At 41.0% G+C, this 27,282-nt stretch overlaps 5 protein-coding genes across 7 annotated transcripts; 3 read left to right on the top strand and 2 right to left on the bottom strand.

Annotated features, from left to right (window-relative positions):
* Positions 1–2: 2 nt before the first annotated feature.
* On the bottom strand, positions 3–12,310 carry LOC132705724 (mitogen-activated protein kinase kinase kinase 11). 3 transcript variants are annotated; one of them, XR_009619502.1, is made up of 15 exons: positions 12,065–12,310; positions 11,505–11,848; positions 11,295–11,447; positions 9,935–10,283; positions 7,784–8,113; positions 7,525–7,700; positions 7,397–7,417; positions 5,914–6,271; positions 5,291–5,491; positions 3,135–3,227; positions 2,943–3,081; positions 2,589–2,890; positions 2,149–2,338; positions 1,042–2,087; positions 3–976 (listed from the first exon to the last, which is right to left on the bottom strand). XR_009619502.1 is itself a non-coding variant. In XM_060676531.1 (14 exons), exons 2-14 carry the CDS (start codon positions 11,829–11,831, stop codon positions 1,634–1,636), a joined length of 3,093 nt encoding a protein of 1,030 aa, XP_060532514.1. In that variant the 5' UTR covers positions 11,832–11,848; positions 12,065–12,310; the 3' UTR covers positions 3–1,633. The 3 variants fall into 3 exon arrangements, 2 of the variants coding, with proteins under 2 accessions (XP_060532514.1, XP_060532516.1); XM_060676531.1 differs by having other exon boundaries at positions 3–2,087; XM_060676533.1 differs by lacking the exon at positions 7,397–7,417 and having other exon boundaries at positions 3–2,087; positions 12,065–12,308.
* Positions 12,311–12,403: 93 nt separating this feature from the next.
* On the top strand, positions 12,404–13,686 carry LOC132705727 (protein CEBPZOS). Its single transcript, XM_060676536.1, has 3 exons — positions 12,404–12,711; positions 12,790–13,032; positions 13,545–13,686. Exons 1-2 carry the CDS (start codon positions 12,582–12,584, stop codon positions 12,927–12,929), a joined length of 270 nt encoding a protein of 89 aa, XP_060532519.1. The 5' UTR covers positions 12,404–12,581; the 3' UTR covers positions 12,930–13,032; positions 13,545–13,686.
* Positions 13,687–13,737: 51 nt separating this feature from the next.
* LOC132705726 (tubulin-specific chaperone C) lies at positions 13,738–14,825 on the top strand. The gene has a single exon (XM_060676535.1). It carries the CDS (start codon positions 13,744–13,746, stop codon positions 14,719–14,721), a length of 978 nt encoding a protein of 325 aa, XP_060532518.1. The 5' UTR covers positions 13,738–13,743; the 3' UTR covers positions 14,722–14,825.
* A 586-nt stretch (positions 14,826–15,411) lies between these two features.
* On the bottom strand, positions 15,412–18,292 carry LOC132705265 (lipoyl synthase, mitochondrial). Its single transcript, XM_060675753.1, has 7 exons — positions 18,154–18,292; positions 17,805–18,076; positions 17,585–17,752; positions 17,355–17,523; positions 17,147–17,303; positions 17,027–17,084; positions 15,412–16,117 (listed from the first exon to the last, which is right to left on the bottom strand). The coding sequence occupies exons 2-7, from the start codon at positions 17,834–17,836 to the stop codon at positions 15,607–15,609; spliced, it is 1,095 nt and encodes a 364-aa protein (XP_060531736.1). The 5' UTR covers positions 17,837–18,076; positions 18,154–18,292; the 3' UTR covers positions 15,412–15,606.
* A 186-nt stretch (positions 18,293–18,478) lies between these two features.
* On the top strand, positions 18,479–27,278 carry LOC132705264 (protein king tubby). Its single transcript, XM_060675752.1, has 4 exons — positions 18,479–18,750; positions 18,813–19,193; positions 19,691–20,062; positions 24,387–27,278. Exons 1-4 carry the CDS (start codon positions 18,718–18,720, stop codon positions 24,807–24,809), a joined length of 1,209 nt encoding a protein of 402 aa, XP_060531735.1. The 5' UTR covers positions 18,479–18,717; the 3' UTR covers positions 24,810–27,278.
* The last annotated feature ends 4 nt before the right edge of the window (positions 27,279–27,282 follow it).

Genomic DNA, 27,282 nt, shown 5'->3' with positions numbered 1-27,282 from the left:
AAATCATTTTTCTTTATTACGGGCTACAAGACGATTTTTTTAATAATAATATGGAATGTATGGTACAAGTAATTTCTTTAGTGGTTGCGGAAGCACACGGAGTACTCCTCGGCGATGGCGGTGGTAAGGGTTGTATTTTACAAATGGCGATTATTTATGTACACGGGACTTCGTGTCTTATATACAGGGTGTCCGACGCGACCTAACTGGCCCACCCTGCGGTGTATTTAGCAAATTAGCAAATCCGTTTCGAATAACTGCAACATGCTGCATATAGATTTAACTTCAAGGTCACTTCATTTTAAAAACATTTAGCACTATAATAAATGATTTTTTTTTACTTTTTTAATACCTATGCAGGGTGAGTGGTTGAGGCTGCACAAAGCTAAAACACCCTGTATGTGGACGCTGCGTTGACCGCTACGGTCTCGTTTGTCGTCTTTTTCTTCTCTACGTCACGCGGGTCGACCCGTCCATAACGCCCCCGAGAAAGAATGGTGTATACAATGTGCCTCAGAAAGTTTTCGAAAGCGTCCACTTCGAGGCTGAGGTAAGTCTAATTTGCCCTAAATTGCTGTTAGGCATTTGGCCTAGCACCTTTGTAACACACTGTATACACGCAGACGAATCCGTGGATACCCTATATCAATATATACAGTCAGTCGCACAATAGTGCTATTGCAAAAAAAAAGGTAAGTACATTCGGGCTTTTAGGTGGGACTGGTGCAATTTGTGCTGGAATGTCGAGAGGCAGTCTTATGCTGGGAGGGGGATGGGATTGGTCGTCCACTCCGAAGCTGGGAGCGCTTATTTTGATTGAAGCGGTCAAGCTTCAGCTGCGCTACGGGTAATTGCTAATGGTAATGCTGTACAGTCTATAAAAGGAATACAGCACACCAGCCGGAATCGAGCGGATATCACCAGTAGTGAAAGCGTACGGTTGAGGCGAAGCCTACGGTAAACGTCCACTCGCAAACTACGGTCAATTAAAATCCGTTTTACTACAAAAATAGGGTTAAAAAGTTCGAAACGTATGCCTACCTGATTCCTATAGCCCACCCCAGCGAAGTCTCTCGCTTCCGTGCGCTGGTACCGCCGCATCCCGCCCATATTTTTTAAAATATTCTTTCGATGACTAGATAAAAAATTGTAAAATCTCTTCGCGATGCCACCGTGTTTCGTCGAAAAAAAAAAGAAAGCTCACCACAACGGAATATTTTCCCTATCTTAGTAATTACTTTTAAATCAGTTAAAACGGTCCGTCATCACTTAAAACCATAAAAATACTTAAGCCTAAATACGGTCCTGGCGTACGCTAGAACATAAAACGTATAAATGTATATAAAAAGAGAACGCTAAAAGGCGCAAATAAATATAATAAAATTCAAGACTAGTTCCGTTCCGTAAAAATGTCGGGGATCTCAGCAACCTGGAAGTCTCAAAAATTCTGCATTAATGATTCGAGATTTTCCAATAACTTCCTTAGGACTATATATGTAAACCGTTTTTTTACAATTAGTTTTTTGTTTAAGCATGCCTCGAAAATGTCATTTGCAAGTCTGTATAATATCTGGACAAGTCCGAGAATTATAACTTTGTTAATTGCTGAGAACCCTGAATACGTATCAACTCGTTACGAGAAGAATTCCTTTTCCATTTCCGCGAGCGATGGCCTTTGCCTGCTCCTGCGGGCCTGCAGCGGCACCGTCGGGTCCATGTTCTGGCCGGGGGCCGGTAAGTCGATAAGCGTGGTCGGTGAGAACCGCACTCTGCTGACCGAACTGGCCGATACGTAACTGCTGTCGTCACTAGCCAAACTATCGGGTGGAGTAGGGGCGTCGCCGCTGCCGCCACCTGGCGACCCGTGGAAATGATTGCGTTTGAGGCTTGACCTGAGCCTCGCGTGTCCCGCCGTCTCCAACCCCAAAAATTCGGTCCTGGCGGTAGAGTCGTGCCGTCGGAAACTCGACGTTAAGGTGTATTCGTCCTCCAACTTAAAGCTGGGATTGACGTTCGAGCCGCTCGTTGTCGTGGAGCTGGCGCTGGAAATGTTGGAGGATGTCCTCCGGTGCAACTGGAAGGGTAAACTGGCAGGGGCCGAAAATTAGCAAAAAAATATGCAATAAACAAGAACCGATTGGGGCTCACTTTTGGGGTGTCCTCGAACCGCTGTGACTGCTCACACTGCTCGGATTGTCGTATGCATAATCGGTGCCGTAACCGTAAAGAGTGGTCGTGCTGCATTCCGAATGGTTTGCCAAGTAAGTACTGTCGGGTGGTCTGAAGCTGCATCTTAGGCACGACCCCGGTTCGTTCGGGCATCGATCGCTGTAGTCACCTGCACGCCGACTTTATGAGTTAGTGTCCGGTGATGTATACGGTAATCGACGTTGTATAATTTAACAAGTGATATTTTTCAGTGACCTTATTAGGCCCAATCGGGCAATTGATAATAACTATGAAAGATCTCAACAACTTTTACTGTGTTGCTGATAAAGCACCATCTATGTGTTCCTTGACTTCGGGGTTCACCTTACTAAATTATTCGACGTGAATTCCATAACACCCTATATATAAAACAAACAAACCTGGGGCGTATATAGGAGTGCGATCGAAACCGGCACAGATTTCGAACCCGTCGGTGCTGGTCGAGCTAGATTTCCTCCGCGGTGATGGGTTTGGGGGACAGCATTGGGGTGGGGAATCCGTGAACCTTAGAGGACGCTTCTCCTCATTCCGCAATGCTAAAAGCTGTGAACCTGTCAGCGCCGACCTGTAGTGTTTGGTGGGTCCGTGGTACGTGTTGTGGTTGTAGCCGGACACCGTAGAATACTCATACTCTTCGTGTTCGATCGGCCTCCACGCGGGGAGGTGGTCCACGCCTTCCGTCCTTTGAGATAACAACGTTAGGGGTGGAGTGTCGCCAATGCGACAGTATTTACCTGGCGGGTTGTAGCCTCGGGTGAAGCGGAGAAACATTGGACAGTCGCACGTCGTAGCCAGACGCTACGCCCGCCAACATGGCGGCGATATTATACAATACGAGTTCAACTATGCCCAGTTTCGGCTTCAGTCTCTGACCTAAATAAAATCAGGTCAACATACGTGCGCACTGAGATCTCATGTGCACTTACCTTCGGCGTTGTACAGGGTGGGCATCGGTACGTTGTGCCTAAACCCGCCGGGTATCAAGTATTCCGGTCCCCAGTCTTCGGGAGGCACGTGATCTGTCAAAAGTAAACGACACTCTTTTTTTTGTGTCCTTGCGAGCACGTCCACAACTATGACACTACTACTACTACGACTATAACTACGAAACATTCCGGCTGTACTTTTTGCGTTTCATTGCCCTTTTTTAATCCAAATGATAATAATTCCTCTATAATCGTTACGGGGAACGCAATTGAGAAAAGTCTCCTCCCAGCTTGCGCCCTTGCTGGATCAGTTATTAGGGAATTGTTAATTATTCTTTTAATGTAAGGATTATTAGTACGTATTCGCCGGTTTAATAGGGCGCGGAACATGTACAGGGTGGGCAACCTAGGGCCCCACTCACAGTCATTTATAACTATCAAATAGTGGTTAGATGGTGTAACCTCAACGGACGTCATAAATATGGATGTTTTCGTGGTTATGCAACGCTTACGCCATCTAGCGATAATTTATTCCGATTCCCAACGGCCCCACCCTGTTAAGTGTTAAAAGATGCGGGGTTAATTGTCACCTCCTTCCACCTGGTCCGTCGTCGGCGCTAAGCCGCAACCTCCCCACCCCCCCCAAAAAAAGAGGGCATGCCGAGTGTGAGTAAAAAATTAAACAGCGGGTAGGAACGTGTTTAATGTTTATTAAAATTTTAAAAAAATTAAAACAAACTTTACACAGTGCATTAGACCGTCACCACCAGAGCGCGCATAAGTTAACTCCTCGAGACCCCGCCGCGCGCATGCCAGGCACTCGGGAAAAAAAAACAAAGCCAATCCAAAAAAAAAAAACGGCAGATCGTCTTCTGGAGGGGACTGCCGCGGCGAACGAATTGCAAAATAAAATGACCTAAATTATACCTAAAAACATAAGCCGCTACGCTGTAATTACAAAAAAAACTACCCTACGTTGGAACAAAAAAAAAAAAAGGTTCACATCGAAACATGCGGAGGGATGCTTACAAACTAAGGGCGTGGGGGAGGGGGATCCTAGCCTTGGTCGATATTTTTGTCCAATTTGCTGGAAATAATTAAATTAAACAAATCCTAATTAACGGATAATGCAACAAAAATATATGTTCTGTTTAAAATCTTGGTCCCATTTTATTACTTTTTTTCAACCCTTATTTTTTTTTGGTATTTACTACAATTATCATAGACAAAAGATGAATTATTACCTTGGTGCTGTGTTACTGATTTAAGCTACGGTTTGCTAGGAAAAGTCGGCGAAAAAATATATTCAGTGAATTTGAAAGCCGAATATCCAGCGATATTTCATTTACCTCTGCGCACTTCGAAATCATCGATATTTTCGCGGACGTAAATGAAATATCGCTCGAAATTCGGCATTTAAACTCAGTTAGTAGATCTTTGCGCAGCCGAATTTTCTCTAGCGAAATACCCCCTCTAACAGACAGTTAGATACGCCTTATACTGGCCAGTGGCGGCGAACTGTTGCGAACTGGCCCTCAAAAGTACAATCACGTATTATTCTTATGAACTAGTGGTCACAACTTGTTCCTATTCATTCCTCTCGATTATTAAAAATTTATTTATTTAAACATTGTTAGGTTTCGAAAATATTTAGAAAAGGCCCTCTCATCAGGTTTTTGCCTCGTCAAATTGCGGACACTACTCGGTAAAATATTAACATCTATTTTTTTCACCACTCATTATTCTTGCGAACGAGGACCACAAAAACCTAACCTTGAATAAATACGTGCGGTTCGGCCCGCCTTTCTCCCCCCCCTCCGGTCAGCCCTGCGACTTGGGCGTCCAGTCAAAGTCGGCCGAGCCGCCCACGCCCCTGGCAATGATAAAACTGTCGGTGGCGAAGACGGTGTCGTAATGGCCGCCCTCCGCCACGTTCCCGATCGATCTGCTCAGTCGGTTATTTTTAAAAAGACCGCCCCGTCCACCGGCGGAGGCAACGATTTCGCGTGCTCCCGCCGGCGTCGCGGCGGCGATGCTATTGTTACGCGCCGAGCCGAATCGCTTCCATTCGACGGGGGCGGTGAGGGCGGTCAATTTTTTAAACAGCTGCAGCCTGGACGCGCTTTTGCTGCCGCTATCGGTGGGCGAAATGTTACCTATATCATCTTGGTGGTGGCGATGAGACGACTGAGCCGCTTGGTGGCTAGGCGACGGTCGCGTCTTGTCCAGGTTGGGGGCGCTCTTCGACCACAAGGCGCTGCTGTTGGCTGCCGGCCTCAACATCGTTATGTGGCCGCGTTCGCGCTGGTGACACGTGCTCGGGCCCCACGTTTTGCCCTTGACACCGTCCGCGGGCACTGCGAAAGCAAAGCACGTAAAGCGCGCCTTCGGTTCCGGGACCGCGGCGGGGCGGTCGCCAGTTCCTTAAGGAGATGCCGCGTTGCGGAAGCCAGATTTATACCCCCCGCCCCCCAGTGTATAAAAAATCGTGTTAAGCGCCAGTTTTTTTTTAAATAAAACTACAATTATAAATCGAGTGATAGCTATAAGCCCTACTAGACATTTATTGTGTAGGACGCAAGTTTTATAAAATAAGAATTATAAATTGCGTGTTAGTTATAAAAAGGCGGTAAGAAAGTTTACATATAGTGTTGGATGCCCCCATTTACAACAATGGAATTAAATCCATTCAGTAGAACCCCCCCCCGAGGTGGTAAAAATTAAAATTACCATGCCGAAAAAACAAAAACCACGCTCTCATGCCACGCGCATCACTTACTCGCAATCGCGCGCAGCCTTGGTATGGCGGGCGAGCCGGGCGGGCTGACGGGCGACATCAAGCCCGCGATGCCTTTAGGGTCGATCGTGTGCTGCACGGTGATGGTGTGCCGGAAATCCGACGGGAAACTGATGTTTGCCGCCGGCTCCTTCTTTACTAGTTTCAGCCTCGACCTCTTGAACTTGCCCTTGCGCTTGATTGGCGTCGGCGTGTGTTGTATGATCATAAAATTGAGCTCGCGCTTTAGGATGTCCATTTCGCGCGCGTGTAGCTCCTGCTCCTTCTGACGGAGCTGCTCCTCGTGGACGCGCTGCTGCAGCTGCGCGCGATTTAGATCCTCCTCACGGCTGCGTAGCTCCTGAGCGTCACGAGACTGCGTTAAGTATTACCAGAATGGACGGGAAACCAATGACATTAATGTTATGCGCGAAGGAGACCGGCAGTCAGCATCATAATGCTGACTTAAATAAAATTTTGAAACACAAATAATGGAAGAAGAAAAGTGACAAAGAGTAAATGAATATGGAAGGATCAAAAAAGTAAGTAGGAGACAGCGGTGCAAGCTAGTAACAGAAAGCTGGAGGGAGATAAATATTAAATGTATATGTCTCAATCTTCATCGTGCTGACTTTTGTCCCCAATTATATAAGTTACCTTGACTCTTAAAGGTTTTGGTAATATATATATATATATATATATATATATATATATATATATATATATATATATATATATATATATTTAGAAAGTAGGAATGATAGTAGCATTGGTATTGGTATTGGTATTAAAGGGGGGCGCCCTGGCGGGCGTCCAAGCACTTAGGCCACCAGTGATAGTAGTAAGGAACGACATGGGCAAAGACGTGAAAAGGATGGAAGAAATGTGCAGGAGGAAAAAGTGGATGAAAGGAAAAACAAAGAATAGATGAAAAATTAAAAAAAAAAGGTCTTTTGTATTATTGTTAAAACCTTGTAGTAACTTTTATCGGTCTAGTTTTGGTTAAGTGAAAATATAATGTGATGCTAGAACCAGTTACTATCAAACTCATTCTTGGTGTTTAACCAATGACTTGCCTCTGGTCTCCTTTTATAAATGTCAATGGCGGGAGTCTCGTCAATAACAGTTTTTTATAAATCACACCGTGATAATGCATAGAAACATGCGTTCGTGTATACTGGCCCGCGATACTAAGGGAGTAATCAAAATAAACGTGGAAGTTCGTTTCATAGAGCGGATTGATAATTTTCAAGGCGAGTTTATTTTATTTCTCTCTCGTAACGCTCGGCCACTGTAAATTACTACAATTAACACAATTAACTCTCAATATAAATATCGAGCCTAGCACGCGCGAATCTGGGCACCGCGGGCTTGCTTACATTTAGTCCTTCGAGCCACACCCCAACAAAAAGCCCGCGCGCCGCCGGTGCGTCCCCCCCAACCCTCATGCAAGCAGCAAACCCTAAAGCGACACACACAAAATTACCTCTTCGTAGGTTTTGCAAGCCTGGCGAGCGGAATGGTTGAAACAGAGAAACGGATAAAGACAAAATGGATTTCTCACTTAAGCGACTGCCAAAATAAAAGAAAATAATATTAAAGAACCTGCAATACCTTTTCTTTCCTGCGCAGCTCGAGGAGCACCTCCTCGATTTCGAGGCGCCAGTCGTCCTGCATAACATGGAAACTCTCGTGGGGCGTCTGACAGAATGACGAGTGCACGATCTCGTCGAGATCCTCTAGAATGTGCTCGAACGAAGGCCTTCGATGCGGGTCAGAGGCCCAACATTCTAAAAACAGCCCCAACAAACACTCCTTTAGTGTCCCGTTAATTCGAAAAACCCGCGAGTTTTCAGCAGTTTCGATTACATACTCTCCATTAGTTTCCTCCACGGCTGGGGACACGTGCTCGGTATCGGCAACGTCAGCTTGTTAACCGCCACCCCATAGGCGACCGCCAGAGTGTCTATTCCCTTATAGGGGACCTCGCCAGTGAGTAGCTCCCACAGGAGCACGCCGTAGCTCCACACGTCGCTGGCCTTGGAAAACGTCGAGTTCTTGATAACCTCGGGCGCCATCCACGCGTAGGTCCCAGCCTGGGACATCCTCGTCGTTTTATATACTTCGCGAGCGAGCCCAAAGTCGGTGATCTTCAGGGTCTTGTAAAGAAGATCGTCATGCTCAATCTCCTCGCTGAGCAGCACTGCAATCAGAAGCGTTTTTCCAGATTTTTCACCACCCTTATGTTATAAAATTCCGAAACAATCAACAGCCTAAGTCTCTGTCCAGTATTCCATTTGACCTTGGTCACTTGGGAAACCAACCAATCAACGGTAACAACAAAATATTTTCATTGTAATGCGATGTTGCAACTTCTGGGGAGAAAATAGAACAAATTTTTCAATGGTCTGGTATATCTTTCAATCTGGTACATTTGTAATTTCCAAAATGTATCTCAACTCGATGTGTTACTAATAGCAGTTTCAATTTCACTGCCCCTTAGCAAATTTCTAATCAAAAGCTGAACATTCTAACTTTCTAATTATTATTATTGTGTAAGATGGTAAAAATGAATGCTAACAATAAAATAATTACGCCGGTCTATGATAAATCTGGAAACTACGTAAGTGCAGAGGGTACATTGCATTAGGAAATCTACAATAGATAAAACAAAAAACAAGAAAATAAGTACCCCTCTTAGGGAACACCTCTTCGGTTACACAAACATGAAATGACACTTCAATTCAGTCAGTCAGTATTGTGGTATTTTTGCAATATACAAAAACACCTTTTCTCTTTCTAAAATTTACTTTTCTCACAAAAAATAAGCAAAAGCAGACGTAGATAAGAGGCAGCTGAAATCGAAGTTAAAAAGCCATAAAACAACATAAAAGTTTGTAAAGGGCCCAAGTCATTTTGTTGGGAGTTTACCGTTAGATTTTGCGGTTCGATTAGCGAAAAACGAATTTTAACCAAGACACTCACAAGTGATGGCTTCCTGGTGGTAGTAACCCAAATTATTGGAAGACTGGACAGAATTAATGGTTTTAATGGTCAGCGTATGCGTTCTCTTTTGAATACTAAGGTTCATAAGGTACTGGCCGAAAATTATTGCTTCCAATGCCGACTCAAAACAAAAAAAACGCACATAGCGATCCCAGGTACATATAAATGTTCGCGAAAATAAAAAGTTTCCTCCAATAAGAAAAAATAACCAAAAGGACAGAAAAAATTATGGATATATTTCAGACTATCTACAAATTATAAGAATCCCAAACATATTACTTCATACATGGGGATATCCCAAGTCTTGCCAACTTGACAAACATTAAACTAGTTTTTGTGATTTTTTTATAAGCAACACTTTAACTTTAACTACTTTATTGTGTTGGGTTGTTGCTCATTGGTCCTATACCAGGATGTTCCATTTGAAAAAACACATTCTTATAACATACTCTGTATATTTGAAAATATATTTTTCTACTCCCGTCCTTAAAATACCTAATTACCCAATGATCTAGCGTACGGGAAACATCAATTTACCACGTCAGTTTCGTTTCCCATGATTCCCATGATTCATTTCCGGGATTTTACCGCACGGGTTTGGGAGCAATCGGATGTTTTCGGAGATATTTCCCACGCTTTGAATTTTGACGTTTGTCAATTTTGACGGTCATGTCAGTGAATGTATTCGTGTTTTGCGAAATTTATCCAAAAACTAACGGTCGTAGAAAAAGTATAGTATGCAACGCGCTCAGTAAACTTTTTAACTCACTCGTTTATTAAACACTTGCTCCGCTCGTGTCAAATAAACTCGTGAGTCAAATACCGTTTACCGCACTTGTTACATAATATACTATTCTGACATTGATCTCCCGATTTTATGAATTTTTTAAAACATTTTTTCGAAGAATAACGACTTATAAAGATAGAAATAGACAGCTGATAGTCTGGCAAGTGTAAAAAACACAATTCTAGAGTTAAAGAGTTAAAAACGCCGACTTTTACGATCGTTCTAACCTACCGTTCGAACTCTTCAGGTCGCGATGGATGAGCGAAATGGGGGCGTGCCAATGCAGATAGTTCATGCCGCGAGCTATCTGGATAGCCCAGTCGACCAGAACGTCTGGTCTGATCTTGCGCCCGGCCAGGATCCGGTTCAGTGACCCCCCACGGCAGTATTCGAGCACCAGGCACAAGTTTGGTTCCTGCAGGCAGACGCCTTCTAGCGACACGATGTTTTCGTGGCGCAACAGGCAAAACAGCTTCGCCTCCTTGACAACATTCTCCAAGGTCGAGGTCAGGTCCTCATCGGCGTCTTGGCGCGCAGCTTTGACCGCTACCTCGCGGCCTTGCCACTCTCCTCGGTAAACCTGAGCCATAGGATTGGCGCGGCTTAGTTCAGTGGGAAAATTTTTGCCACGATGGCCAAATTTGTTTTTAAAAAAACTTAAACATAAAAAGTCGGTATTTCTGAAATATTTAAATAACTGTTTTAAACTTATCAATTAATATAATACATTCACACATCTCATTTTCATTCTAATACTCTCTTTGTTTCTTGAGACAATGAGATTAAATTTTGAATCCGAAGTAAACTACGGCGCACCGTCTTTCATGATTAACTTGTATCTGTCCAAGTTTATTTATTATATATTTTTATTCTAAAAATTTTAAATAATAATAGCGTCTTTTTGATAGTGTAATAGTCATTTAAAATATGCTGTAAAACTGCTTATTTAGTTACTTATTATTAAATTATGATGTTTAATTGGTCTTTTAAAGTTCATTTTGATTTTTCATTCCTATTGTTCAATTTATGTACGTAATGTAATGGATATTACTGTACTTTACTTGGTACTAAAATAACAATAGTAAAAATATGCAATTACATATAATTTGTTTAATAAATCAGATGTTTAATTTATAATAATGTTATGTAGAACATAAATTTCATCTTAATTCCATTTAATTATAAAAGTTGTATATTCACATGAAATTTTCTTTATAATATTATTAATATTCTATGTGTTCACTACTTTTTAATACCAAATAAATTTAATTTTAATTTTAATTTAAGAAAAATACAAATTTAACTACAAAAACAGCGATGTTTTTATAAATTTTGCAATATCGTTTTTTTTCTCTATACACGCAAAAAATTATGACAACTGGGAACACAAAGAGACTAGAAACAAAATATTCTGAACACCTGTAAAGCCCGACCAGTTACTTCAAAGGTCAACTTACTCTGTAATTTGGAAAATATAAAAAGGGTTTCCCCAACATTACTTGTAAAACTCGGCGATAAATTAGTTTGTTCTCTCACATGCGCCATTAATTAAACACTAAAAATTAGATGACGAACTGTGACTGTTAATTACCTTGCAAAAACCGCCAACTCCTATTACCTCCTCCAATTTCAGTTCGGCAAAGTCAATCTTGATCAGATTAACGTCGGCAATGATTGAATCGATATTTTCACTTTCGTCGTCAATATCATGATGTGCCACGAAATTTGAAGGAAAGATCCCTACCTGTACAAAAAGTCCATTGTCTTAATTGTCACGGACATTAACACTCTATATATTTGCCTTATCGCCGATCTTTCCAGTCCACCAACCCTCGTCGCCTGATATCTTGGCATCTTCTGATAAAACTTCCACAATTTGCCCCTTACGTAACGACAACTCATCTTCACCCTGTGCGTCGTAGTCGTAGAGCGCGGTGCGCAGGTAGGGCGTAATTGGCAGCTGCCGGAACTGATGGTGGTGCTGGTTGGATTGCTGCTGCGTTGATGATGACCATACCTTGCCGACCAGAGCCGACGCCATGTGAACCGAGCTGACGAAGTCTCCATTGCGCGGCGGTTCCATGGACCTCAGCTGGCGGCAGTCATCAGACCCCACCAACGGAGGCATTCGTTGACACTGTCAATCTGGAAAAACGACCCCTCTTTGCGACATTTGTAAAACTGAAAACGCAACCCTTCCATCCCTGGCCCCAAGGGAAGCAGCCGAAAAGTTTGACGAATCTAATCGTCGTTTCGGGAGACCTTGGACGGTATCTTATTAAATAAAACCGTCGGTGATATCGCAATTCTGGCTTAACTTAACCAGGTGGTCATTAATAACATTGCAAATAAACTACACACCTTCACTTATCACATACTAATTTAGGTCATATTGGAGAAGGAAAACTACACCGTGACATCGAATCAGCTATCAAACGCGAACAAAAACTTTTGTCCCGGACTCGTTTACGACTGCTTAATTTGTATACAATTATTATCACACTTTTTTTCAGTCACCCTCACCAAACACTGGAGGCTAATTTTTACACCACAGAGGGCGCATTCAGACCACAGAATAAATTAGGTAATGGCTCTCCGTGATATTAACTGGCCACCTAATACAAACGGAAGAAGCATCTCTTTTCGAATGGTGACTTCAGTCGCCGAAAGGCGTGCGTTCTTTTTGTCCTGTTTGCAACAAGGTTGCCACAAATGTTATATTATTTTTTTTGCCGTTCGCCAGTCAACCAATTGGTTGGACGCTTCTGTCAGAAATGGAGTATCATGATCTGTGAGTCGTTTCCAGAGTGGTCTGTGGCGTTATTACTAGACTAAATTCATTGTCATGCGATATGTCCAAAAATAGTCAAAAAAAGAAATGCTGATTAAAACTCCTAAATCAACTGCCAAAAAGTACTTAAAGCGTGGCTTTTTGACGTTATTCGTAGCCGAGTCTTTGTGTTTCGTCGCGACCTACGGTATTTGGTACAAAGTGAACACTGACAGAGGTAAATAAGCTGTTTTTTTCTGACGCCTTTGTGGGCTTTGGTTTGCAAATAACCGGAATCTAGCTGGTAATTTTTTAGAGACCCGAAAGTACTTGAAACTAAATTACCCGTCTCTGTTGGAAGTATATTACAAAACGGGTGAATTCATTGATTCCAACAACAGAATTCGTCAACTAGACCAGACTTATTGGGAGGCGAACGAGTCTTTTAATGGCTAGACTTATCCAGTCCCTATTTTGGCTTACTTCGATTTCCGGATTGGGATACGGGCTACTGGTTCTTACCGCACCTTCCCAAGAGAGAAGCGACATATTCAGAAGTGTAATATATTTTGAGCCTCGCATTTTATATTAGGATTAACTCAACTTTATAATTTTTATTTCTAAGCTTCTTTCCTAAATTCAATTCCCTATTTAAAAAGACAGTGTCAATTGACAAGTGTAACCTCACATTTTTGTGGTATTTAAAATTTTAGAGGAATTATGTTTTCCTAATCTGATCACCATTCACATTAAATGATCATTCCAGTTCTTTACTTGAATGACACAGATGACAGACAGTTGATGTCTATAAAGTCTCAAGAAATTATCCCTTGGTAAGGAAGTTGCTCTTTTAACATAAATGTTAAAAGATGAATGTTGAACTGTGAACTGTTTTCGCCGAATTTATAATTTAGAAAAAAATTACTTTTGGTTAGTTCACTACTTTGGGGTAAAATCCACTTGCTGCTATCCAAAATGCAGCACAATTGATTACTAAAATATTTCGAAAACTTCGTTTGTCCCTTATAGGATAATGTGGCATCTTCAAAGCGCGATTTTCTCTTTTTGCAGAACCAGCCGGCGGAAGAGCGTCAACAATTCACCAGCAAAAACCAGCAAATTTTAAATGTGCTCAAAGCGGCCGCCTCTTCCGACGCCCCCCTCTACCGTTTGTCCAAAGCGGAGATCGAGAAGGAGTTGAAGAAGCACCAGTAATAGTAATAGTAGCAGTAGCCCTGCTGTAATCCCCATCCCTAGGCTTATATACGAAATGGATATTTTCGACGCGGGCGTCGGCAAAATAAAAACGATGAAGGAGCGTGAATCGGAGCGCCAGTCCAACCTGCTCAAACGGCAGGAGACCAAAGCGCGCGCGGCCTCCGAGGTCGAACAGCTGAGCTATTTTGAGAAAAGCTTCGCCGAAAGACAGTGCGCCGTCGAGGAGTTACTGGCCAAAACGCGCGCTATACCTACTCAAGACTTGCCCGGCCATTTCGACACCATATTTAAGGAGATCGCGCTCCTACAGAAGTACGTCGCGGCGTCGAGCCTGTTCCTGAAGAGTTACTTCGTCACGCGGTGTCAAAACATCGTGCGCGACTTGAACGACCACGCGCACCGCCTCGAAACTGTCCTGCTGCCGAAGAAAAAGTTCGGGTTCAAAACAAAACCGACGCAGGATCAGAAACATTCGGAAATCGAGGACCAAGTCGACTCCGATGCTCGGCAGGACGTCGGGTTGCAATTCCTGCCGTCCTGTGGGTTTTCCGACCGCAGAGACGAAGTTTTAGTACTAAACGCAGATGAGGTGAGGAAAAAGGACGTCGTGCTAGAACGCATGCGCGACTGCGACGTCATCATACGCGGAGTGCCCAGCACATTGTTTCTTAATGGGTTGAGTAACTGTCGAGTGTTGTCGGGTCCGGTTTCGACGTCGGTATTTGCCGAACGCTGCAACGACTGCACCTTTGTCATAGCGTGTCAGCAGTTGAGACTTCACGGCTCTGCTAGAGTCGATATTTATCTACACGTCACGAGCAGGGCGATTATGGAAGACTGCGACGCCATTCGAGTCGCGCCTTACAATTGGAACTATGAGGGACTGGACGGTCACTTCGAGGAAGCGTCGCTCGACAGCTCTCTGAATAACTGGAGGGGTATCGACGATTTCAATTGGCTGAACGCGGAGAAGAGGTCGCCGCATTGGTGTGAGATCGAGGAGGGGGAACGCGTCACCCAGTGGGCGTAGATTTTTAGGGATTTGTGTAAGCCGGGTTTAGTGTAGATTATAGCTTTTTTTTATTCAATTTTGTTTTGATTCTATCTCTGCCTATTAGTGAGGAAGATTGACAAAAAAAAATCATTAAGGATTACGATTTTTAAAAATATTTTTATTTTTGTAAGTAACTAAAACATCAGAAACAATAGAATAACATCCCTTTTAAACAACAAATAAAGTAGTTGGCATGGCCTCCAAACATCCAAAAGGACATAGACCTTCTGGAATCTCGCCATCTTTAAAGGAACCTCCCATATCAACGAACTTAGAAGAAAGGAGAAGAAGGGGACTTAATTGAATGCTACTGTACTACTGTATGGCCACTACTTATGCGATATTGACCTTTTTCATCGAAACTAACCCTTGGCCATTCATTAACATTGTCTCTTGTCACAGACTTTCACGCCAAAAATTTTTCACAAACCGTGTAGAAAATAAGTGGAACAGTTTATCAGATGATATTGTGATTCCAACTACCCCTGAATAGCTTTAAAAAAAGACTTGAATTTTTTTAAACGGAAAGTGAATGCAGTGTCAATACATCACTTCTGTATATGGAGTATATGCATATACTACAGTGCAGTTTTACCGGCATTGCCGCCTACTGCCTAATAATACAATAATAGTAATAATAACACAAGATGGTGTGTCAAAAAATAATCCGGAATCTTCAAAGCCATGAAAAATCCATATTTTGAAATACTCACGTTGCTCTGTTAAAAAAAAACAACCTGTCAAAACTATACGTTTACTAAATAAGTTTCCGCGCTATGACAGATTTCTTCTGGATCGTAGAAAAGAACACAAAACTCTTATTTACACCTTTAATCGCTCATCGATTTACAAGTTTCTAACCTAGGCGGCGCCGGATTTTCGATTCCTCAACACGCTCGCAATGAAAAATTCTCCCGCCTTATAAGAACTCCTCACCAGTGGTCCGCTCGCTACGTAAAGGAACCCCATCCCGGAGCCTTCGATCTCCCACCGTTTGAATTTTTCCGGCGTGACGTATTCGACCACTTTCAAATGACGTTTGGTGGGTTGCATGTACTGTCCGAGAGTGACGCAGTCGACTCCTGCGTCCCTGAGATCACGCAGGCACACGCCTACTTCGCCGTCAGTTTCTCCCAAGCCGAGCATAATGGAGGATTTCGTAATCAGGTCGGCATTCACTCGTTTTGCGTGTTCTAATGTAGACAGAGACTGCCGATACCTTGCTCTTCTGTCTCTTACATAAGGTGTCAGAGATTCGACCGTTTCGATGTTGTGGGCGTAAACGTCTAGTCCGCTATTGACTATAGTTTCGATTTGTTTCTCGTCGCCGCGAAAATCGGGTACCAGACATTCGACCAACACGCTTTTGTTTCTGATGGAAGTAAAATAAAATGATGGGATGACGACGACAAGGAAAAAAGTAGAAACGGCACCTAACACTTTGAAAATTTTAACTTAAACTAGTCAAACCAATATCGATTAAACACGGCGTTTTTTTCTTCTCTGTGCACCCGAGCAACAGACTACAAATGAATATAAATGTTTAGTGAAAAAGTGTTCATTATGGAACGCTAAAAAGAAGGAAACACAGTCTTCTAAATAATGAACTTTTTAAAATTACCCCTACAAATGTCTTCGAAATAACTTTCATGCTCTGGTGTAATTGGATTGCGCACCTCGAGCTAGATGAATTCTAGGGGCGGGGTTGTTGCAAACTGGACTGTATTTTTGGCTGGTCAGCCTCAGAACAATTACGACTGTCAATCAAATTACACAATAATCGGGCTATAATCTACTTACCCAGGGTTTTCTTTGACTTGCATAGAACAGCGGTGGCGAACTCATCGAAATATCGCAATGTGAATTTGTGAAAATCGCTCAATATCAAAAATAAAACAAGTATGGGACGACTTTGTCGAGATACAGAAGCCAACTGCAGCCAATGAAAAGTCATTTTTAAAAATATAGGGAACTAAATAAATGTCACCTCTAGTAAAAGTTGTCTCAAAACACAGTGTCGACATTTTCTTCTTTTTAACAATACCTAATTAATGATAAATTAAATAAAGAACATTCCCGAATTTTTGGCAGATCCGTTAATTTCCTATCACAACAATTTACTCTTTTACTGCCTCTTTAAAAAATATATATTCCAAAACTAGGTCCATCACTCAACACAGAAAGATGCCACCCCATTTTTTCCTCAAAATGTTGAAAATATTTTCCACTTTTTGTTTATTTGCTAATTAAAATGTTCTATTTCGTGAGTCAGAAATATTACCTCTTTTTGATTTCCTGGACCGTTTCCGCAAAATGTTGGGATCCCCCATCTGCCAAATCTAAAATTCCAAAGATCCAGCTGTCCACTACATTTCTGTGCCACAACCAAGTATATAATTACCGTCTCTATCCACTGACGTTAACACTATGTAATCCAAACCCCACGAGGCTATTGCCGTCGCCGTGTTAATTGGTTCCATCGGATCGGGAGGCGGTGGCGACCTCGCAGTCTTGACCGAACAAAATCTGCAACCTCTAGTGCATGTGTCCCCCAATAACTGCGTTATTGTCCGATAAGTTTAAAAAATCACCGAGCGCCTATTCCTTACCATAATGGTCGCCGTGGCGGTGCCGTGTTCGCCTCCGCCCCAACATTCGCCTATGTTCGGACATCTAGCCTCTTCACACACGGTGTGCAGATTCAAATCCCGTAACTGTTCTTTGATTCGACTGAAATTCCTACCTGTTGGGATAGTTCTTTTCAGCCATGGCGGTAGCCTATATTAAATCACAACTCCGCCAATAGTTATGCAATTTGATAGATAATCCGCAACTGAACCTCAATCTCTCGTCGTCGCCCTTTGCCCGTTTCAATTTGCCATCGTAGCCGGCCCATTCTTCCGGATCATCAGTTAAAACCGGCTGAGGATCCTTGACGAACTCCTGGAACGAAGGTCCTTTCGCGATTTTCTCTCGTAGCGCTTCCAAATTTGATTTCCTCCTTATTCTGAAAGAAATTTTTGTTCAAATCGACAACAACTGTCAATTCGTCGATTTACTGGATACACACGGCAGTTCTCGAGCTAAACATCTTGCTGCAAACGTTGAATAATTGTTAGTATTCGTCCAAGAATCAGCTGATAATGACAACTACTTTGTGGAAGGCCCAGCTGGGTTGCCAAATGGCACAAAGTTAAAAATTCACCAGCAAATGCTAATTTGTAAAGCAGCCATGTTCACAAAGTTCTTTCGTAATCGATTCTCATAATCATTTCATAATTAATTAAAAACATCCAAACACACTTATCGCAAAACACACAGACCACCAAATCTGCAAAAATATTTTTCTATTTTTATTTATCAAGATGTTTGTGTACATATTTGTTGCCGTCCGCGCACCTTTATTACCTGAATAACTTGATTGTATTTGCATTGTCAAGTATTGCGGTCCACGGAATTTTGCATTTTTTATTAAAGATTCACAAGATTGTGTAAATCGTTGATTACTAATATGTAATCATAGTGCTCGTACGTGCCCTGGATTTTGTTACTTGAGCCCGAGTTTCGTTTCATTTTGTTGAGTTTTGGGCAAGTAGCTGTTCGACTTTAATTATTAGTATATGTTTTTCACGACGTTAAACAATATTCCTTAAAGAAAGAAAAAACATGACAGAATTAGCCAAATATCGTTTGCGCCAACATCAGTTCTATGGGTAGGCAACTGGTCGAACTTACCGAGCGAAACGAAAAATAAACAAGGGCGATTTTTAAAAAATACCCCTACACAACGCAAGCGTAAAGGGAACGGTCGGTCGAATCAAATAAACAAAGCAGTTCGGTGACAATCGGTCTAACAATGTTTTTTCTCGCCGGCGCGCTTAAAAATCGATCGATCTCATCTCCCCGAGTAACAATCAACAAAACAATATAATAGATACAAATAAAACGGATCTGGCATGACTGGTGCGAGCAATGGATCTCAGAACGCAAAAATTAGAACAGCAAGTGAGAAAAGCGTGCACTCGAGCCCTGCGGGGTTCAGAATCTAATCCTAGATAACGTTTTAGCGCCAAATCATGGAGCAGAAAATGAAACAGAAGCGGTTAACCTCAGGCATGGTCCTGGCGTCCGACGTGAAGAACGCATCGGCCAAGAGCCGAGATAGTAGCAGCGCTCGTAGGGAACTCCACTGTTATGACGGCCCGTTGCAATACGCTATGGGGAGAGACCAGAACCCAGATCAGGTCATATCAGTCATGTCCAGTGTGGATAGTATGGATGGTACTATTGTCGAAGATTTGACTACCAATAACCTGACTGTCGGGGATCTGATGGATATCGAGGATGACGAGTCATCGCCTGTAGCGTCGACCCCCAATGGAAACAGTGGTGTTTCTATAAATCCAATCAACGAGCAGCCTAATTTTGGAAATGGACAATCACTTGGGGTGAGTGAGTGAGGTTTAATAAAAAGCCCTAATAGTTGTGCAGCAACCAAGGATGTATTTAATTTAGCTATTTTGACATTGCATGACCTTCATCCTCTCTTTTATTATTTATTTCCTTTAAGGGACCTTAATTAGGAGTGGTTTTAATTGCACTTGAAAAGTTAAAGCAAGGTTCATGACTTTTGCATTTGTTTTTTGTGAACTGTAAAGTCGATCACAACAGCATCATGGTCCATATCCCTGCTTATAATTATCCTGATATGTGCTCACTCCTTGGTGATTTAGAACAATAATAAAAAAAGTTTAGTTTATTTTCGGCTGGCGTCTTTTCCAGCTGTTAGAATTAATTTTACACTGGACTAAAAAGAAAAAAACGCTTTCCATTAACACTTAGCTTTGCAATGTCCAGCGGACAAATAGTCACCGAATAATAAATAAGTTCCTTTTTTGTTCTTTTCGTCTTTTTATATCTTCCCACTCACACGGATTCATTGTAGGCGGGCGAGGTCGAGGGCGACCTGATCGGCGGCGATGTCGAACGTTTCGTGCTTGAGCCGGCGCCCCTTAAGTCACTGTTCAAGTGCCGCATCACGCGGGACAGAAAGGGGGTCGACCGCGGTCTCTATCCCACCTACTTTCTGCACCTGGAGCGCGAGTACGGCAGGAGGGCGTTCCTGCTGGCGGCGCGTAAGCGCAAAAAAAGCGCGACCAGCAACTACTTGATCAGTACCGATCCCACCGATTTGTCCCGCAAGGGGCCTTCGTTTGTGGGCAAGCTGCGCAGCAACCTTTTGGGCACTCAGTTTTCAGCTTGGGACGCCGGCGTCGGGCCCAGAGTCGGTACGGATCTGGAGCGGCGTCCTAGACAGGTGAGCACCGCGTAAATACTCATTTAAATGAACAATATAAAGAATTAATTAATTAATTAATTAATAATTAATTAATAGAGTAAGTGTTGTTGATACAAGACAAAATTTTTTTTTTAAATATCTGGGAATTTAAAATAAGCCTATAAAATATCATGGCAATGTTCAATTTTGAATAATTTGCGCTTCGTTTTTTAGGTCAGAATTAGCCATCTTCCTATTCCTATTCCTAAGTAGCAAAAATTTGAAAGGCTAAAATATTTCAAGCTAGCAGTACCTCCTTATATAGCGTAAGTGGATGTTAATTTATTTTAAATTATTGCTTTTTTGGTCAACTTTCTTATTTTAAATTCATCAGAAAAGTCTAGAAATATTTCGTGTATAATATCCTATAACTAAATTTTGCTGTTTCTGAAATATTTTACATTTTTTGTAAAAAATTGCGTTTTACTAATAATAACAATAATATTTGTTGCCAAAAATTTGTTTTACATAAAAAATATTTTTATAGTAAAGGACCTATATTGGGCAAATGCTGCCCGTACATAAGTTGGCCCTAACATAACTTAGAACTACAACTATTTAATATTGGTTGTGAGTTGCACCTCGCCAATTATAGACAAATATATTTTATTTTTTATAACTTTTACAAATTGAAAAAAAACTTTTAGATATTTAGAATTTTATTTTTACATTTTATTTATTAGATTGTAACAGTTCTAATGCTTTCTTTACCTTTTTTTTAAGTACCTTTTTGTCAACATCGAGATTTTTCAGTTCATTAGGTAATTCATTAAAATATTTTCATTGTCCATTAGCCAGTTGGTGTCCGGGCAAAATAATACTTTTATTACGAGTATCCATTTGATTTTGTAAATATTAATTTTTTAATTCACTATATTGATACACTATTGAATTCATCACAAAAGGTTGTTTGATATTCAGTGGTCTATCTGCATCTTGTTCCTTTAATCCCATAATTATAAGAATACGCTTCTGAAGCCGATCCCACGGGTCAAACGAAGAAATGTAGAGATCTCCCTAGCCTATGACTGCATACACTGTGACACTATGGAAAAGATCATAATAAATTTGTAATAACTGCTTTCTTAAGCTATTATCTTCATTCGGGTTTAAAGGCCGTCGTCGATTGGAATTACTTCCTAACGTTTCGCTAGCACGAGTGGCGAGCTTCTTCAGAGGTCCTTCCATCTCCGATGTTGGACGTAGACTGACCAACATCGGAGATGGAAGGACCTCTGAAGAAGCTCGCCACTCGTGCTAGCGAAACGTTAGGAAGTAATTCCAATCGACGACGGCCTTTAAACCCGAATGAAGATAATAGCTTATCAACGGGCCGCGAAAGCCTTAACCAATTTATCAACTGCTTTCTTGTTGGTATTTCCTTGAGTCTATACAAAAAAAGCTAAGTATTTAGTTTTTCTTACTGTGTTAGCCACGTGAACATCCCATTTTATATTATAGTCGTAAGTTATTCCTAGATATTTACTACTGGTAGGTCTTTTCAGACTCACACCATTAATCTTGATTTCAATATTCTGTGGAACAGAGTCTCTATAGTTTCAAAAAGAGACAAAAACAGGCTTGTCTGCATTGAGTACCAGTTTATTTTGATAGAGCTAGGAGTATATAATATCCAGAGTTGATGACATGGCTGTTGAAAGGGCTATGATTTTGCTTTCATTAGTACTGCAGTATCATCAGGTATCATTGGTGTCTATCTCTCAGATAACTTGCCATCAAGGACAAACTTACACCCCTTATTCCCAACTGTATCAAAAGCTTTTGTGTAGCCTAAAAAAATCACCACTGTTGATAGGCTAAGACTTAAGTTTTCGTATATAAATTTGCTAAGTAAAGCTATAGCATCATCTGTGCCTTTCTTCTTGAGGAAACCAAATTGCCTTAAACTTAATATGTTGTGTTTATTAAGGAACTTTTAAAAAATCTTAGCAAGATTTGATATTAATGCAATTGGACGATAGTTGTTCACCAAATTTCTCTGACCTTGCTTATCAACTGGACAAATTACAGCTGTCTTGAATTGATATGGACAAGTACGTTGCGCCATTGCATTATTTATTATGTGAGTCAGTACTGGGGTTATGATCGGAGCAGCTAACTTAATTATGTAGGCATGAATGTCATCAAACCCTCCAGATTTGTTTATCTACTAATAGTCTGATAAAGTTCTCTCATTTGTTGGTGCTAGAAATATTCTTTTCGGATTATATGGTATACCTTTTATTTGATGATGTCTTATTGGAGGAGTCACACTTTCAATCCGTTTAGATATCACTGTGCTAAAAGAACTCGTTAAAATAGTTTGCCTTTTCAAGATTTTTGCAAGATCTAATTTACGATTTACATATTGCCACATTCTTTTGGAGTCAGCATTTTGCAGTTGTCTATCTTCATGCCTATTTTTAGCAGCCCTCAGCAGGGACGTAAGTTTTTTTTTTGGAATTGTGTGTATTGTCCCTTTATGACCAAATTATCTTGATTGCTTTTCCAGGCTTTATATAATTTGTTTTTCTTATTGACTAAATTAATCAGAGCAGGAGTAATCCATGTTTTTCTTGATTTTTGACTTTTAGACCTATTTTTAAGCGATTGCTTATAGACATATTGAATTTTCTTTATTAAAATTTCTAACGCTTCTTCATTATTAGGTGTTGCCAATTTTCAGAGACACATAATTTCCAGAATTTGTTCTTATTTATTTGCGATTTTTCTTGGAATTTGCATTTTATATTATTCCCACAAACCGAAACCAACACAGGGTAGTGGTCGGAGATTGAATCAATTATTTTGCCTTGACTTTTCTATGCTCGTTCTCCTCATGAAAATATGATCTGTTAAGGGTTGAATAACATTTTTCGGTAACTTCATAATTTTTTTGTTTTGGGTTAACTTTTTATTTTCGCGCTGTGTATACAACACCCCCACCATACCCAACCTCGGTTAAGCCGCGCGAAAAGACAGACTTGCGTGAGTGTCCGTAGTGCGAACCACGAAAAAACAAGCTCTCTTTTGTGACCGGTTCGCGAGAACCCCGCGCTGTGTTGTGGTCCTTACCACCCCCAACCCTCCAGAAAATACCCCTAAGAAAACCCGGCCGGGCAGACGACGACGCGGGAAACCATCAAGGTGGGTGATTAACCGTTTCGGGTGTTGTATGTCCTACCGTTTTCTTGCCGCTCTTTCTCGTTTAAATTTTGAGGGTGATTTACAACCACCTTCCCCCAACCCTTTACATGATCATTGAATTGAATTTCTCCTGATCATTAATCAACTTCTTGATTTCATAATCATGACAACGATAAATTCCAGAGATTTTGAAAATACTTTTATTCGTTTATTGGGTAAGTATACTAGTGACTTTTAATTTATGAAATTGTTTGTTTACGTTTTGATACTGCAAATTATTTTTAGCATAAATGATCACCCCATCCGCTTTATTTATTCTACTGTTGTTTATAAAATGAGTGTAACCTGCTATATTTCTAAACTTAATATTCTCTATGATCCATGCTTCAGTACATATCTGGTTTGTGTTTAAGAATACTTATCGTTTCTAATTTTAATGTATTTTTCTTAATACTTCTAATATTGACATGTAGAATCAAAAGCTCTGAATTACTGAAAATAGGCTTCAAATTTGCAGGCCAAACAATATCTGTACATTTTTCCCGTAGTGAGTCCTTTAAAATTCTACTCTATTAACTTATGCGGTAGAAAATGCGGTCTGTCATAAATAATAATCAAATACCTGCGTATTATTACTTAAGCGTGCCGGCATAGTTATTGATAATATATTTTATATCGCAAATAACAAGATACAAGTTTTTATTTTTATTTTTATGAAAAATGACAATACAAAATAGTCGTAATGTTTTGTGCTAAATAAGATAGGATTATAAAAATAGGTGCGTGGAAAAATTTAAATATATTCTACAATTTATATCCGGACGCCCCCACCAAAGTCAGTTTTTTTTCAAGTTTTTGCTACTTACAGTTTTTCCATGACAGGTCGACGAAGTTCCCTGTGGGACACGCTGTATAATATAATGATGTTCATAAAAATAAAAAATTATTTAATAATTAATATTATTATATTATGTTATTAATATGGAAATAGTCATAGAAATTCCACAATTCCAGATTGCATGTTGCATGAAAGAAAGGGGTAGGTCGCGGAGACCCAAAAATGAAACTACCTTTTTTTTACTTTCTAAGAACCCTGTCGTGGACAAAAGAGATAAATGGCCCGCGAGGGTTTTTCTTCACGCTGTTTTTTTTTTAGGAACTCGCCGCCATCATTTACGACACGAACGTGTTGGGTTTCAAGGGGCCGCGAAAAATGACGGTGCTGGTGCCGGGAATGGCCGAAGGACGTCGCGTTCCTGTGTGCCCGCGGGAAAACTCCGAGACGATGGTGGAACTGTGGCGGGCTGGCCGCGCAGATCACCTCGTCGAATTGCACAACAAGACGCCCGTATGGAACGATGACACGCAGTCGTACGTGTTGAATTTTCACGGACGCGTTACCCAGGCGTCTGTCAAGAATTTCCAAATCGTACACGACAGCGACCCCGAGTACGTGGTGATGCAGTTCGGCCGCGTCGCCGAAGACGTCTTCACCATGGACTACAGGTATCCGTTGTGCGCGCTCCAGGCCTTCGCCGTGGCGCTGAGCAGCTTCGACGGGAAACTGGCATGCGAGTAATACGCCCCCCGTGGTGACCCGCGGTAGTAAGCGCTTACCTCCCACGCCCCCGTCACGCCGTTCGAGAATCTCGTATTTGATGATATTTGTATACGTCTTTCTCTCTATTTCTGCAGTATTATTTTTTTTTTATCGAGGGGGGTTGTAGGTTTTTTATTATATATACACCAAGACGGAAGCCCTACTCATTTAATCAAAGGCTTTTCGATGCATTTTGAATTGCCATTGTTTTCATTTTGAAAATTTGACTATATCCGCGATCGTCGCAAAAAGACACTCTCAAAATTTTCACCAAAAAATACGATATTGCGTATTTTTTGCTATATTGAAGTGCATTTTTCATATTTTTTTTTATTTTTTTTTGTTTTAAAATTTGACTACGCCACTGGATCCATAATTTTTGCTAAAGGACACGTGTTACTTTTGAGATACCCAGACAATTAAATAAGCGCCGTTTTACCATAGTTTTAGGTAGTATAGGGTGAGCAAATTTGAGGTTAGGAAGTAAATGGGTTTAAGAGTACACTTTTTGTCGACAAACTCTGACATATATAAAGTAGAAATGTAGCAGTTAATAATGAAATATGATGTCCGGCAAACCTCCACCTCTAGCATGTCGGCCTTTTTCGCAAAATTTTGAACCATATTTTGCAATAAAGCTTCCCTTATCCGGCCAATGCTTCAGTGAATTTCTTCTTTCAGAGCGTCAGTTGTTTGTGGTTTGTTCACGTAAATTCGGTTTTTCAAATGGCACTCGAAAAAGTACGTCATTGGTATCAAATCACATCATCAACCTCCGTGCAGTCAGTTTCTTTGGATGTAAGTTGAAGTTGAACTGTTGAACGTTATAAGCGTGAAGTAGCGGATGATGATGGCCAATTGTTGCGAACTTCGAGGAGTTGATGTTTCAGGCTTGATTATGAGGAGAGCTGCCCGAATTTTACGAAGTGACAGTAAAATTTTCACCATTTTGATAGTAAATTTTCACAGCCCGTTTACTTTCTAACCTCAAATTTGTCCATCTCATATTTTTTCGAAACTTTCACCACGATCGGGGTGCTTGGATGCCCAACAAAAGAAAAACAATTCGGAAAACGCGGATTTTAGGGGTACCGTCTTGTCGTGTCGTATACCTTTTCGTTGGGAGCAAAAAATCTCGAAAACGAAAATGGGCGGCCCATCCTATTGGGATTTCAAGGTAAGCGTTATGCCACCTAGTGGTCAAATGTTAAACCATTCGCTAGTACATTATAGGTATTGATTTATTATGATTTTGGTGGACGTTTTGTGACTGTTGGGCTTTAATCTAATTTTTGCTTGCAAAGAAGTATGGTTTGTTGTTTTTAAGTGGTGGAGGGCAATTCCTAATATTTTTGACGTATTTTGTTTTGATGTCATCCACAGCTGTTGTGTATCTAAATATCACACATACAGCAGGTGACCAAACAGTTTATATGGAAACCAAACCTGGACAAAAATTCATCAAAATCATTGTCCCAATATTTAATAACAAATTACTTCATACTTTTATGACTCGATACCTAGTGAAAAGTAAAAGAATTGCGGAAATATTTTTTTTAATAAGACCCTTTTTATTTTTATTTATTATTATTAACAATTTAATATAATTTTTAGTACCTTAAATTAACCGATGTCACAAAAACAAAACTTAACTGTCCTTTCTTATTTCTCCGTTTTTTTTTTTCTTTCTTTTACACCGCCCATTAACAACTACTGAGCCTATATTTCAGTGTACTACACAATGGTTCAAACGACCACCGTTGTCGCGCTGCGACCTTAATTTGAAATCCTAATTTATTAAATGGTCATGTGTTGCATTAATTTTTCGCGCCGACAAAAAGGTTTACATTTTTGACATATTTTATAACGCCCGGGAATCATGGGAAAAAGTCCGGAGCCTCCTGCGGACTTCTCCTCCCCTTCTGTGTGTAGACGCGCACACGTTAGTTTTTATCGTGCGCACTATTGGTCATATCGTATGTTGGGTCGAATTGATCGGCAGCCTTATATAATTTGCCTTGTACCGCAATCGAATTGACCGTGCGGAGGCCGTCGAATCGATTGGTGTATGGTAGTTTTCGTATCGATGTTTCACGAATCGAGGCCGAACAACATCGATGGCGGATAGACATTTCGGAGCGAACATTCGAATTGAAATTTGCACACAGGGTGTATAAAAGATTTTACTGTATTAGCGTATTTATTGTAAGCATTGTAACGAAAAAAAAAAGTGTGTTTTCCGTTCCTATTTCTGACTGCGCCGTCCGCGCACCTTAGAAATTAAGTAAATTGTACGGCGAACAATAGGGTTTCTGAAAATTATAAAGTATTGTCGGAAAGACTCCAATTTTGCCTTGTTGACCTATCATCGACATTTTTCGGGTCGAGGGGACTTTGTTTACTATGATCATTTACCTATTTTTGTACAAATAAAATAATGTAATATGTTGCA

This window comes from Cylas formicarius, unplaced genomic scaffold, assembly GCF_029955315.1.
Source record: "Cylas formicarius isolate icCylForm1 unplaced genomic scaffold, icCylForm1.1 PGA_scaffold_7__23_contigs__length_41026272, whole genome shotgun sequence".
Lineage (NCBI taxonomy): Eukaryota > Metazoa > Arthropoda > Insecta > Coleoptera > Brentidae > Cylas > Cylas formicarius.
Note: the sequence above shows the minus strand (reverse complement) of the source record. Positions and strands in the feature narration are given on the sequence as shown.

Bases quoted from the DNA above. Each gene is read 5' to 3' on its own strand.
- LOC132705724 (XM_060676531.1), bottom strand. From the start codon at position 11,831: ATGCCTCCGTTGGTGGGGTCTGATGACTGCCGCCAGCTGAGGTCCATG. The intron at 7,701-7,783 runs GTATGTAATCGA...GGCTGTTTTTAG, and splicing joins GTGGAGGAAACTAATGGAGA to AATGTTGGGCCTCTGACCCG. The intron at 6,272-7,396 runs GTAATTTTGTGT...CGTGACGCTCAG, and splicing joins CTTGCAAAACCTACGAAGAG to GAGCTACGCAGCCGTGAGGA.
- LOC132705727 (XM_060676536.1), top strand. From the start codon at position 12,582: ATGCTGATTAAAACTCCTAAATCAACTGCCAAAAAGTACTTAAAGCGT. The intron at 12,712-12,789 runs GTAAATAAGCTG...GTAATTTTTTAG, and splicing joins CAAAGTGAACACTGACAGAG to AGACCCGAAAGTACTTGAAA.
- LOC132705726 (XM_060676535.1), top strand. From the start codon at position 13,744: ATGGATATTTTCGACGCGGGCGTCGGCAAAATAAAAACGATGAAGGAG.
- LOC132705265 (XM_060675753.1), bottom strand. From the start codon at position 17,836: ATGTTTAGCTCGAGAACTGCCGTGTGTATCCA. The intron at 17,524-17,584 runs GTTCAGTTGCGG...GATTTAATATAG, and splicing joins GGCGACGACGAGAGATTGAG to GCTACCGCCATGGCTGAAAA. The intron at 16,118-17,026 runs GTAATATTTCTG...TACTTCCATCAG, and splicing joins GTCCAGGAAATCAAAAAGAG to AAACAAAAGCGTGTTGGTCG.
- LOC132705264 (XM_060675752.1), top strand. From the start codon at position 18,718: ATGGATCTCAGAACGCAAAAATTAGAACAGCAA. The intron at 19,194-19,690 runs GTGAGTGAGTGA...GATTCATTGTAG, and splicing joins GAAATGGACAATCACTTGGG to GCGGGCGAGGTCGAGGGCGA. The intron at 20,063-24,386 runs GTGAGCACCGCG...TTTTTTTTTTAG, and splicing joins TGGAGCGGCGTCCTAGACAG to GAACTCGCCGCCATCATTTA.